At 44.2% G+C, this 12,430-nt stretch overlaps 1 protein-coding gene across 2 annotated transcripts in view; it reads left to right on the top strand.

Annotated features, from left to right (window-relative positions):
• Window positions 1-12,430, top strand: part of TOP1 (DNA topoisomerase I) — a 66,929-nt gene that overhangs the window by 35,169 nt on the left and 19,330 nt on the right. For both annotated transcript variants that reach the window (XM_084538367.1, XM_084538368.1), the window contains 5 exons: window positions 5,864-5,990; window positions 6,592-6,650; window positions 9,348-9,443; window positions 10,722-10,797; window positions 11,815-11,912. In XM_084538367.1, coding sequence (XP_084394493.1) covers window positions 5,864-5,990; window positions 6,592-6,650; window positions 9,348-9,443; window positions 10,722-10,797; window positions 11,815-11,912 — 456 coding nt within the window. The remainder of the gene's footprint in view (window positions 1-5,863; window positions 5,991-6,591; window positions 6,651-9,347; window positions 9,444-10,721; window positions 10,798-11,814; window positions 11,913-12,430) is intronic.

The following is a 12,430-nucleotide window of genomic DNA, read 5'->3' as shown; positions in this document are numbered from 1 at the left end:
AAGGAAGCCATGTAAAATAATGAAATAATGGTCCCTTTGAAGCCAAGGCGTGCAAGAGATTGGTTTCGAAGTGTTCACAGTAACGAGTGTCTTTCTGCTGGGTGTCTTGGGCTTTGCGTGGAGCATGGCCGGCGCCGTGCAGAACTGGCTGTGACAGTGAAAGGGAGCAAAGAGGCTCCTCTCGCAGTGCTGATCCCTGCTGTCAGTGTGACAGGCATCTGAGCTGCAGGAAAAACTCCTCTGTCAGATTGCATATTCCCTTCGTTTACAAAATCTCCTGTGATCACAGCTTGAGATGAACAGAAGCAGGGAACATACGGGATTTATAGACCTGATCTTCACTGGCATCTTCTGAGTTTTGTGGTTTTGCTAGGAAAAACAGATCCAAGGCATTTGCTTGTGGTGAATGAAAATAAATTTCAGCTCTGGCATCTCACACACCTCCTGACTGATTTACTATGTGATCCCGAGCTGCAAGGAACTGTGTGCATCTGGGGCACAAAGAGGCAGAGAGATCTGACTTGGGGTTTCAGCACCCCCTGGTGTGGGTGCCTCAGTTTTCCTCCCCCTCTTGAGTGCAGTTGACCTCCATTAGCTTTCTAATGCAATCCCTTCTAGCAGCAAAAATTTCTGCTTTTTCAGTTAATGGCGTACTGGTGTACATTTAATGGTGTAAATTACAAATTACAGAATCACAAATGGTGTACATTTAATGGTGTAAATTTGACTTCCGAGTATTTTTGTCACCTATTGATTAATGCAGCTTTTTATCTCGTTCCCCTTGCTGAAAGCTTGATCTCTTATCTGCGAGCACCGAAGGAAAGGCTCCAGCTCTGGGAAAAAGTGGCTTCAGATTTTTTACCATAATGCTGAAATCCCAGCAGAGAACCATCGAGGCTCACGTGCTCATGCCCTGTAATACCATACAACAGCTCTCTAGCAGCGAGCACGAAACACTGCAAGGCAGCTGAAAACTTGTCCTTTGCTGGGGTGCCTCCTGTTCCTGAAACTCTCCCCGCACAGCCAGCCGGTCCTTGGCATGCGTTAGTCTGCACGTGAGCCCATTTTTCCATTAGTCCCATGCTACGTCAAAGGAGACACGGGCCATGTAACGTAGGCTTTGTCCCTTTGTGCTTTTAGATTTAGGTAAAATCACAGCTTCCTTTTATTTTACGCTTCAGTGGTGCTGCAGCAGTTAGCGAGGAGGCAAGCGGAGCTCTGCTTGCGGCAGGCTCTGCTGCTTGCTAGTAGCAGCTTCTCAGCCACGAGCTAATTACAGCTGAGAAAATGAGAGAGGAGAAATAAGAGACGCTTCAGATAAAGCATCCTTCCCAGCTTGTGATTTTGAAGCTGGAATGGAAGAGGGCCTGGGAAGGGATTATTAACGTACATAAATGGCACCTGAAGAATTCAGCGTTGAATTACGGCGAAGCTGTTGCAGTTTGGAGAAGGAAGCCATGAGCGGCACATCTGCTGCCCTCTGGGAGCTCTTTCTACTCGCACCTTTCCCGAGTGGTCGCAGCCAAAGCAGCTGCTGCCAGGTGCCTGCTCTGCCTCCCGCTCCTGCCTTCCTGCGGGCATCCTCGCCGGGCACCGCAGCTGTGCTTGCAGGCAGAGGGTCGCTTCTGGTAGGTTTATTGCCTTGTGCACGTCAGCCTCAAAACCCCGAGGCCTTCCAATGGCCTTGTTCACACTAAAATTCGAGGCAGCACGCTAGCAAAAAGGCCACAGTGCACTAGGAGACGCGCTGCTGCTCGGCTGCCCTTGGTCTGAACAACGCCAGTGCCATGGGGTGGCCCTGGGTGATGCAACCCCTGGCTCTGCCTGCACCGTGGTGGGGTTATGGCATCCTACTCGCTTGTATTTTACGTTCAAAATGCCAAGTGGAGCAGGATGTCAGCGTTAAGCACTGCCAGAGGTGCAGAACTCGGAGCGCTGTTCAGTTGTCGTGGCCGGGGTGCGGAGGAAGGCCTGGTGCTGTCGGCGAGGCTGGGCATTTCTAACACAGCGTGGGAACAAGCGTGTTGTCACCAGCCGTCCTCTCGTCAGGCTCACGTGCAGTGAAATTCCCTGTCTCCTGGGGGTTTTGCTGTCCCACTTCAGTGACTCGCAGCTGCTTTGTCGGCAGGAAGGTACAGCACAGGATCCGCAGTGCTCTGAGACAGGGATTCAGGATAAAAAATATCTGGGTGCCTGTGGTATCGAGCCCTTTTTGTTCACTTGTTCTGTTTGTTTGCTTTTAAAGAAAAGTGAGTTTTTCCTCTAATTTTGAATTGGCAAGGAAGCCAGACTTCGGATCTTTAAATTGTTCCCAATCCCTCCTAATAATAGCTTTGAGGATGTCTGGAAATAGCTTTCTGATGGAAGGCTGAAGCCTCTTCTTTAGGGTAAGGCAGGCATCCTGTTGCCTCCTCTTTTCTGTCGAGATTAGCGTGGTGGTTAAATTGTGTTCCCCTGGAGGCTCGCATAAGTGTCTCAGCTAACTGAAAGACCAAAGCTGCTCAGCTTGCTGGCTGCAGTTGGTATGTGACAAACTTGCTTTGCTTTTGGAGAAAAATAACATTTCTTTTAGGATTGTTGGTCGATGACTTTGTTGTCAGTGTGTTCCCAAACAAGCTTTATCAAGAGACGCAGATTTCAGGCTCTCCCAGGGACGAGTAGCACATGCCTTCGTCTCTTCATGTCACCTGGGGGATTTCTTCCAGCCTCGTACCAGGGCCAACAACCAGGGCCTCAGGTCTGGCCACCAAGGCCGTTGTTTTGAAAACGAAGCTGCGGAGTGAAACCAGAGACCGACTTATCTCGGGTTATCTGAGCCCGTGTTGCTTCAGTGAGAAATCTGCTACAGTGCTTGCTACAAAGCAAAGAGGAAGGATGGTCTTGTGATTTATTTAAGGGAAAGAAAAAAAAAAAAAGAGGATGGACTGAATCAGGAATCCAGCCTTCTAGCTTCTGACTCCAGCGATGGTAAATGTCAGCTTCAGCCTGCGTACTGCTTTTCAGTGGTGGCCGTGATGGTGGCCCTCTGAACATCATTCAGGTTTCTACTGAAGCCACCAAAAGTTTTTAGCACTTTTTTCTTCCAGCAGTAGCGTGTAAGCATTCGGCAAACGTAAAGACTGTCACTGCTTTTCTAGGCCAATTGGATTTTCTGCCTTTGTCAGTTTTAGCTTTGCAGGTGTAGATTGCCATCTATTAATCTGCTCTTAGTCACATTTTGTGTACTTCCTGGGCTCTACTCAGCACACTGAAAGCTTGTGCTTTTGGCTGCCAGTGAGAATGAGTATGGTGCTTCTGAAAACTTACCTTTAAAAAAAAAAATCTTTCTATTCCAAATTCCCAATGCAACAGGCACAGTCATGAACTGTACCCTAGAGAGCTAACCCCACTGATGGCAGTGGATACTGTGCTTTGGAGATGCAAACTGTTGACAGAGTAGAACATGTTGTTGCAAGTAGAATTTAAATCCCAAATAAGAACAATAAAGTGTCAAAAAGGAGATGTAAGCAGACTTACAGAAAGCAAGATGGATCTAAGCCCTGTGTTTCGTTGTTTTTGGTTTTCCTCTGTATGATGGGACACGTTTGTAATTGAAATACTTTAATCTTTGGTGAGCGAGGTGCCTGTCTTGCATACAGATAACAGAACAAGGCGTCAGGTCAGGATTTCCAGACTTTTGAGTTTAAAAAAGATTGCTAACACCCAGGGGGGTTGTGCTTTCGGTTGCTCGGTGAATCTAGTTGAAGCAAAGGAAGAACGAAATGGGTATGTGGAGTCTGAGCTACCGATGAATAAACAGGATAAAGAAACTGGCACGCCTAATCTGAGCAAGACTAGCAGACATCTCCTGGGTTTCTGAGGTTCAGTGTCGGGATGTTCTGTATGTACTTGCATGTCTTGATCACACCGTGTACATAACACGATCTGCTGGGTAAGAATAGTCTGCAGTTGTTGAACCTTCACTCACAGCCAACATGTGGTGCTGTGCGTCTGTCTGCAAGAATTTCTAGACTGCCAGTGGCCTTTTAATGTTTAGGCATTTCGCTTTGGTTTTATATGTAGTGTAAGGAGAAGTTGCTAGAGAGTTAAAAACGAAACTGGTTTCTCTTCCTACTGATCTCTTTTGATGCAACACAGTATACGAAGGTACTGATTTCCTCTAGAGATTAATTTTCTTACTTTATCCACTTGGGTTTGGAAGGCCAGCGTGTATTTATTGGAGTATGCGCTACCCTAAGCTTGAATAACTGAAACCTCTCGTAGGTTCAGGGCCATTTGTGCTGGTGTTACGTGAGGTTCTGAACCTCGCTGGACTTTACACTGCTTCTGGGTGTGGGTTGACATGTCTGTGACTGGTTGCCTTCCTCTTAGTCACACGCAAGCGTTAAGGGAGCTGGTTAACATGCTGCTTGCTTTCCGTAGGCATCAAACATCCAAGCCTCCTGCAGTCTGTTTTTTTTATAGAAACAAGACTCAAAGCCTATGTCTTTGTTAAGCCTCCCCCTGGCATTCCAGGCTTGCTGTTTTCCAGGGCTGTATTCTCCCAGGTTGGTTTGGGCTTCACTTCAGTGTTGAAATAACCAAAATAAGGAAGCTGCCTGCTTCTGCTACAGCTTTGCATTAAACTGCTTCTTCTGACGGAGCAGAGGGCCCCAGAGAGCGATGTCTCAGGGATGGAGCATGCAAGTGTGAGGAGGAGTGTGAACTGCCAGCATGAGGAAGGCAGCTTGCTTGGTGCCTAACCATGCCCAGCAGCAGAGAGCCCAACTTCCACGGTGCCTGTGGCTTGCTTGAGCCCGCCGTGATGCCGGAGTGCACCCAGCCATACATCTGGGTGTGTGTTGGAGGCACGTCGTGTATGGGTGTGTATGTGAGGCACGTTGAATTGACAGGCTCGTTGTTTGGCTTCTGCAGCAATGCGACTAAGCCACGTGCTCAGTCCTTACAGTTTGTACCGCGAGTATGGTGAGAGCATTTTTTCATTTTCTGGCTCCAAGCTGTCATTCCACAAGAAACTCATTTTCAGTTGTAAGCAGGGATGTTTCCTAGCTTGCTTTCTGGTTGATGGGGAAAGTTGGAAAATGCGCTCTGAATTTACCCAAACGTCTCCAAAATCAGAAAGGGATGAAACTGGGTTTAAAAAGTACCTCATTTTTTTTTTCTTTTGGGGTATCTTTTTCCTCCTTTCTGACTTGGGGCATTAGGCAAGCAGTGCTGTAATGTCAGGCTGAGCTCTATCAGAGCTCCTCTGGTGGGTGCCCGTCCCCGTCCTGGCCTGCAGTGGTTCTGGGGCCCAGCTGCTGAAACAGCTCCGAGTGAGGACTGCGGCGTTATTCCTGCCTTTTCTGTTTGACTTTGCATAAACACAAGGACACCGCATATCCTGTTCGCTCTGGTTTTCCCATCTGTTTGAGAACAGTGGAGATCAGCGATTTTCTCTTGGTTCCAGAGATGAGGGCTGTTAAACTTGTTGTCGGAACAAAAGCTCACATGGGCATTGACAGGATGGACAGCTCGATTGCAGTGACCTTTTCTGTGGACATAAAGAAGAAAAGCAGAGACGGTGGGAATTGAACCTGAAGCGTTGTACTACTTCAAGCGGAGCAGTTGTGAATTTCGTTGGCAGTCCAGGCTGACGGGGGTTTCCTGATGGGAAGTGGTGGCTGTGGTTTTGTGGCGCGTTCCTCTTCCTCCTGAGGAAAATGGAAGACGTGTAGCAGGAGGCTGGGTTGGATCTTCCTGTTCAGGCTATCACTTATGTTTTGGGGTTGGTAGTGATGTGGGCTTTCTTTTTACCATTGGGGGTTCAGTGTATTGGTTACATTGCTTCGAGTGTCCCCAAATGTACACTCTTGTCTTGCAGTGAGCACAAAGATTCCTCGGAAAAGAAACACAAAGACAAGGAGAAAACCAAACACAAAGATGGCAGCTCAGAGAAACACAAAGACAAACACAAAGATAAAGACAAGGAGAAGAGAAAGGAAGAGAAGGTAGGTGTCTCCTGTGGGACAGATGAGAGGATGGTTCTGGTTTATACTGCTGAATGGTGAAAAGTCAGTGGGGTGCAGGTGGCTTACGCCTCAGAGTTTTTATGAACCTGGAGAGAGGTATCCCAACACTGATGACTAGAGAGATGTGTTTTGTGGAGTGTTAGATGAGAAGATACAAGGGCTTTATCTGCAGGTATTGGAAATGGAAACAGTTCCTCAGTGGAGCTGCGTCTGCTTGTTTTACATTTTTCCATGTTAGTATTTTTCACTTTGCCAAACTTAAATTCAGAGACAAGGAAGGAAAAAAATCTGTTAATCTCATTCCTTCTGTATGAGGATAAACAGACAAGCATTGAATGTTGGACTGATTACACACTTCAGTTCCTTCCATAGCTGGGAGTCAAGGGCCAGAAAATACTGAATCAACTAGTACTTACAGAAAATGTTGGCTCTTTGGTGCGTCGTGTTGTTCTCAGGACTGCAGGGGATAAAGGTGCCCTTTGGTTCCTTCAGCAAATTAAGTATCCTGCCCATGGTATATGTTGGAAAAACAAGGTGCTCTGGGCAGTGCTAATCAGCTCCTGCTTCTCTTGCTTTTCAGATGAAATCATCTTCTGGCGATATAAAGATAAAGAAGGAAAAGGAAAATGGTTTCTCCAGGTAAGAAATAAGGTCTATGATCTGAAAAAAGTAGCATTTTGGGCTTTTTAGGTGCTCAGTTTTGACTACTCTCACATGGTCTTGGGGAAAAAATTGTGAATTCTTTTGACCCCTTCAGATGATATATCCTTCCCATCTAAGGGAACTGGTAATTGATCCACTGACTTAGTAACTAGAGATGGAGCTGTTGAACACCTGGTGTCTGCCTGCACATGCTGGCTTTGTCCAAGTATCAAATAGTTGATTTCTGCTGAGAACAGATTGAACCATGGAAAAATTGATAGCTGGACTTGAAAGCATCTCTGTTGTAGCTGTAAAAATGGGTACTTGAATCCTGCGAGTGGTCTTTTGGAGATGGGACCTTGTAAAGGCAGTCCAGATTGCCTTTGAGTGTCTTTCATGTAAGTGACTAGAGGCTAAAGCCTTTCCAGGTAAGGGAAATGGTTATGTAAAATGAGGTGCCTTCAGAAAAATTCTAATGTCTGCTGAATTCCTCCTACATATAGAGCTTCCTGGACTTAGGTGTTGGATCAGTCATCACTGAATAACTTTATTAAAATCCTGAAGTGGGTAATTGTTAGAAAAATGTTTTTTCTTAATATTTGACCAGCTAATATCTGCCACTTAACCAGTGACATTTTTAAGGTGGTGCATCTGGTCCACTGACATACTGGAGATGTATCTGGTGTGATAGGTGTGTCTGTGTGTCCATATCTGTTTTCAGGAAGTATTTTCAATTATATCCAGTTCTGAGTCCACTTAGAAAACCAATAATTAAAAAAAACCTTCTTGTCTCACCATGTTCTGTGGATGCAGAGAGTTTGGGAGAAGGCATCTGTCTAGCCGGTGCCTGTTAGTGATTCTTTCCACATTTTGAATGTGCCCTCATCCGTTTCATTTTCTTACTCCTGTTTAAAAATGCAGACTCCGTAGTTATGCTTGGCACAGGAAAGAGGCGCCCTCTCCAGGCCTTTTGGAGGATACTCTGGAAATAAAGCAATGATGTTTAGGTGTTTCATGGTGTAGGAGACTATTTTTATAATGCTTTCTAACCTCTACCATTTGGCAGAATTTCATGCATGTGTTAGCCTTGTCAGGGACATTGGATATTCTCACGTCAAAGTAACTGGGCCCTCTTCCGGTCTGAGTGTTTTCTGTGTTTAAAAAAAAAAAAAAAAAAAAGCCTGGAGGAATCATCACTATTGTGCCTTCTTGAAGGCCAAGATCTGGCTAAGGGCAATTATTCTTATTCTCCAGCTGAAATGTTCTTTTACAAGTTCAGATGGTTTTGATTTTCTTCTTTAAGAGTTGGTAGGATGAGCAATATTACAACCTCGGGAACAATGCAAGTCAAGGTTCAGCTTGCTCATACAGCTCCTTTCTTTTAATATTTTCATGCTTTATTTCCCACTATTGCAAAACATTGGGAAATGTTTCAGTATTAAAATAGATAAAATTCCTAACAGCTTAATAAACAGTACTACTAGGTTTCTGCCTGGAAGAGAAAACAAATGGGACAAATCTCTTTTACCATAGATGTTTTGCAGCTGTCTGCGTGCTGCAGACTCGTGTCTTAGTTGATCATACGTGATGCCGCAGAAATGGCTTCTTACAGTAGCATGGCTCTGTTTGCTCTGAGTTGCATCTGCCAGCACTGCAGTGGCTTTACAGCTGTGAAAGAGCAAACTGTCTTGTTCTGCTTCATGGGCACATTACCAGCTAAAATAAGACTCCAGAATGTCTCTTGCTGTCTGTGATCTACAAAGCAAAATGCTCCTTTTTTTTTCTCCCACTCCACCCAATCGCAGAACGTGTGTGTTGACTTGGAAACTGAGTCAATTTGATACAGAAATTTCGGATTGAATATGAATAGGAAAGCCCAAGATGGCACTGTTACTTTTTGTACCTGAGTAGAGTAGCACTAAGTGCTTCAAAATGTAATTTTGGACTCTTTGTGATGTCTTTTTATTTATGAAGATAAGTGAAATGCTTCTGTGAAATCGAGAAATAATGAGCCTGTTTAAAGAGAGAGTCTCTCTACCCACTCATACTGTATTTTTCTGCTATTACTGGTGTCTGGGGGACATTATGGCTGAAAGCGTTGAGCCTAATTTAATATTTGTGGTTTGAGAGGAACAGGATTGTTTGCTTCCCACAGTTTGGATAGTGAAAATAGACTAATCAATTTACCTTTGCCAGATCTTTGTTTCCTTCTCTGCTTTTCATATGCCTCAATATTTAGTTGGCAAAACATTCAGGAGAATAGCTTTAAAGTCTCTACTTACTTGACGATCTTTTAGTTTTATCAAGCTCAGTAAGGATATTGAGCTGAAACTACGTAACATTCCTATGTGACTACACACATGCATGGATTTCAGTTTTGTTTTAGAAGTGCTACAGTTGCTTTTACTCAGAACCTCAAAGAAACAATGAAATCCAAGCTGTTTGTTGAAATCGATCCTGGTGTTGCTTGAGAAATAGCAAATGTGTAGATGCTGAAAGGCTTTTTCCTTGTGCTCTCTGTGGAAGTTCGGAGAACAATGCACCTCAGGTGTTTGGGGTCTGAGGAAGACAACCCAGACCAGAACTGGAAGGACGTGTCTTTTTTGCAGATTATCATTTCTTAAACTGAGTTGGTGTTGGTTGCTATGAATCTTGCTGTTTGAAGTTTAGAACCACCTTTATTTCCTTTTGTAGTCCGCCACGTATTAAAGATGAACCAGATGATGATGGATTTTATGCTTCTCCTAAAGAGGACTCCAAACCACTCAAGAGACCTCGAGAAGATGATGAGTAAGTGGCCTGGGTACTGGTGACTTGAATGCTTGCCTTTAGTTTTAAAAGCAGAACACTAAGGGAGCAGGTAGGAGATCAGATATTCAGCATGTGCTGGTTCAGATGTGGGACTGAAGATCTGAGACCAGTTGCCTTATTCTGTGAGAAGCTCTATGAGCAGGGCAAGGGTAATATTTGTGCTGTCTATGGAAAAATACCATTATCTGCTTCTGCAGAGAGTGTTGGAAATTACTGCAGTGTTAGTAAATAATAATAATAAAGAGAAAAATACGCAGAAGGTAAATGGAGAAAAGACAGTGATGAAGACTGTAAAGCCTAAACCTGAACAAGTGAGGTATTAATGCTAGCTAAGTGGCTGCAGTGGCTTCTGTTGGATGAGGAAACAACTGCTCAAGAGGAAGAAAATGCAGTCAGCCTATTCAGGGTAGGGAGGAGGTTTGCATGCGCTGCTTGACATGATTGCCTTTTAAAAAGTTCTAAATACATTGTGGGTTATGCTGAGGGTTTGTCTAAATCGAAAGAAAAATACTCATGATGTTTGATATATAGTAGCCCACCCAGTAAAATAAAAGTGCTGCTCCATCGTGCTGCGATCTGTCACCATCCATGTATGTCCAACTTTCAGATGGTGTGACCTCGTTAGAGGTCTCGAGTTAAAGGGCTGGAGGAGTTTAACCATAGCGGCATTCTGTTCCTATGTGGTAGTTCTCAGTTTCCAAGAGAGACGGGTGTGACATCTTTTCTTTTGTGTAATCATTTGCTGCCTTCTGTTAAGTTTTCATGACCTCCCATCTTGTGCCTGCAATGGAAAGATTAAGAATTTGCCAGCAGTCAATTTTGCTATTGTTCAAACTAGTGGGGGATGCAAAAATTGGGCCTTGTGGGCAGATCCCAGACTGATGACTAGAAGAGGGGCAGCGGGTTGGAGGGGAACATGCCACTAAGCTTTTGCTGATTTATCCCATCCCATGCAATCACTGGGTGGCTGCTAATGCTCTTGAATGGGTTCTTCCTCAAGGAAGATTTGTGCTTCAGCAGTCTGAAAGTTCTGGACAATTATTTGCAGCAACAGCCCGTGTTTGTTTGTTTTCTGTAGGCTGTTCTCCTGGATAGGGATTATTCAGCCTTCTGAAAGAGCAGGGCACAAAATTATGTTCTTTAGAGATTAAATATGCCAGTAATACTATGAACTTGCACACAAGTTTTGTATGTGTATGATTTTATTTTTATACTCAAAAGTTGATTATTTTCATCAGCTAGTCTCTGTTCTTACAGTGCTGAGTACAAACCCAAGAAAATCAAAACAGAAGACATAAAGAAAGCAAAGAAAAGGAAACAAGAGGATGAAGAGGTAATGCAGAAGACAAGCTTATTTCTTGCAAGAAAAGCAAGACTGACAATTTGGTGTTGAATTATGTAGAGCAGGGGGAATCTGATTCAAGGGAAAAAAGGCAGGGATCAGTCCTGGGACAAAGCTGCATGTGGTAGATCCACGCTGATTGTGCGAGTTAACTTGTCTGTGCCATAATGGATAAAGTCAGGAGAAGCTTCTCTCCTAGACATAAAACAAGAGAGGGAGAAGATGCCTCTGGAATATGAACTCACAGCCTGTTCTTGGCAGTTCAGTCTTTCTGTTAAGAAGCTTGTAGAGGGTAGAGGAGCCTTATTAACAGTATCTGGTAGTTGCACAAATGATGTAGCACAGTTCAGAAGCAGAGGAGGTGAAACCTAGATTAGCTGCTAGAAAGACACAGCTTTTAGATGAAGCCTAGGATGGAAATTAGGAAAGGGAGTTGGCATTGAGAGGTTAGCCATAATTTGAGACTAAAGGTCTGTGCTGCTGCATCTAGCAAAGCCACCCTTGTGAAGCACATGTTGCAGGCAGCCTCTGGTAGCATGGTTTATTCTCTAGTTTTTAATAGAAGTGTCTCTATAGTGAACGTGTACCATACATTCCCAGACGCCACCTTACAGTGCTACAGCTGTGCTTTGTAGCATTTGCCAGAGTAGATACAACTCATGCAGGCCCAGGAGGGTGTTCCTATAACTGAACAATCGTGTTACTGTGGCCCAGACTTGCTGCTTATCAGGTGAGGCACAATAACTGGCTTTGTGCGCTTAACATGCCCCACTTCTATAGCAAAATAATTTGGCTTAAAACTTTGAAGTGGGGCCAGCAGTAGACTATGACTTAAGAAGATGGTCTAAGAGCACACTTAGGTATTTAGGCCTCGGTAATTCAGTTGTTTGTGGCCAAACTAATGCATCCCAAGAGATGGTTGTTTAGTTTTAAAGCACCTTTTCCTGGGAGAAGAGGAAGGAGTGGGATGTGGTAGCTTGTTCTAACAGCTTCGTACTCATTTTACAGGACAGCAAAGCAAAGAAAGCTAAGAGCAAAGATAAGAAAGTTCCTGAAGCAGACAAGAGAAAGAAGCCGAAAAAAGAAGAGGAGCAAAAATGGAAATGGTAACTATATATTGATGATGTCTGCTACCCTCTGCACCTGCACTTTCCCTGTTACCTCCCATGCTGACTGAGTAAGCACATCTGACTTTTTGTTGATTCATGAGGATTTGTTCTGAATAATTGGCTTACTTTTCTGATAAGCTTTAAATAAACTTCTCATTCAGGATGTTCATCCTCTCAAGTAGAAGTGAAAATCCCTTTTTTGCTCTACCAAAGACAAAAAACGTTTCTATCTGTAGAACATAGAGGCTACCCATAACAATTAGCTACTGATGTTCTTGTACCCAGAACCTGGCCCACAAGGCTACAACATTGAGTGTCCACCCTGCTGTTTAAGTTGGATGTCAAGTGTGTGTCTCTCAAAACCGGTCCTGTCTCAGGCACAAGAATAAAGGCTGGTCAAGTGGCCAGTTAAGCTTGGGCTATTTGGAAAATGAATTTTGAAAATAAGCTTTGAATGGAAAGTGCTTTCTTGCCCATGATCCTAAAGTAAAATCACTAACTGACATTGTTTTATT

The sequence above is a fragment of the Aythya ferina genome (assembly GCF_964211825.1).
Source record: "Aythya ferina genome assembly, chromosome: 16".
NCBI lineage: Eukaryota > Metazoa > Chordata > Aves > Anseriformes > Anatidae > Aythya > Aythya ferina.
This window is presented reverse-complemented; position numbering and strand designations above follow the sequence as displayed.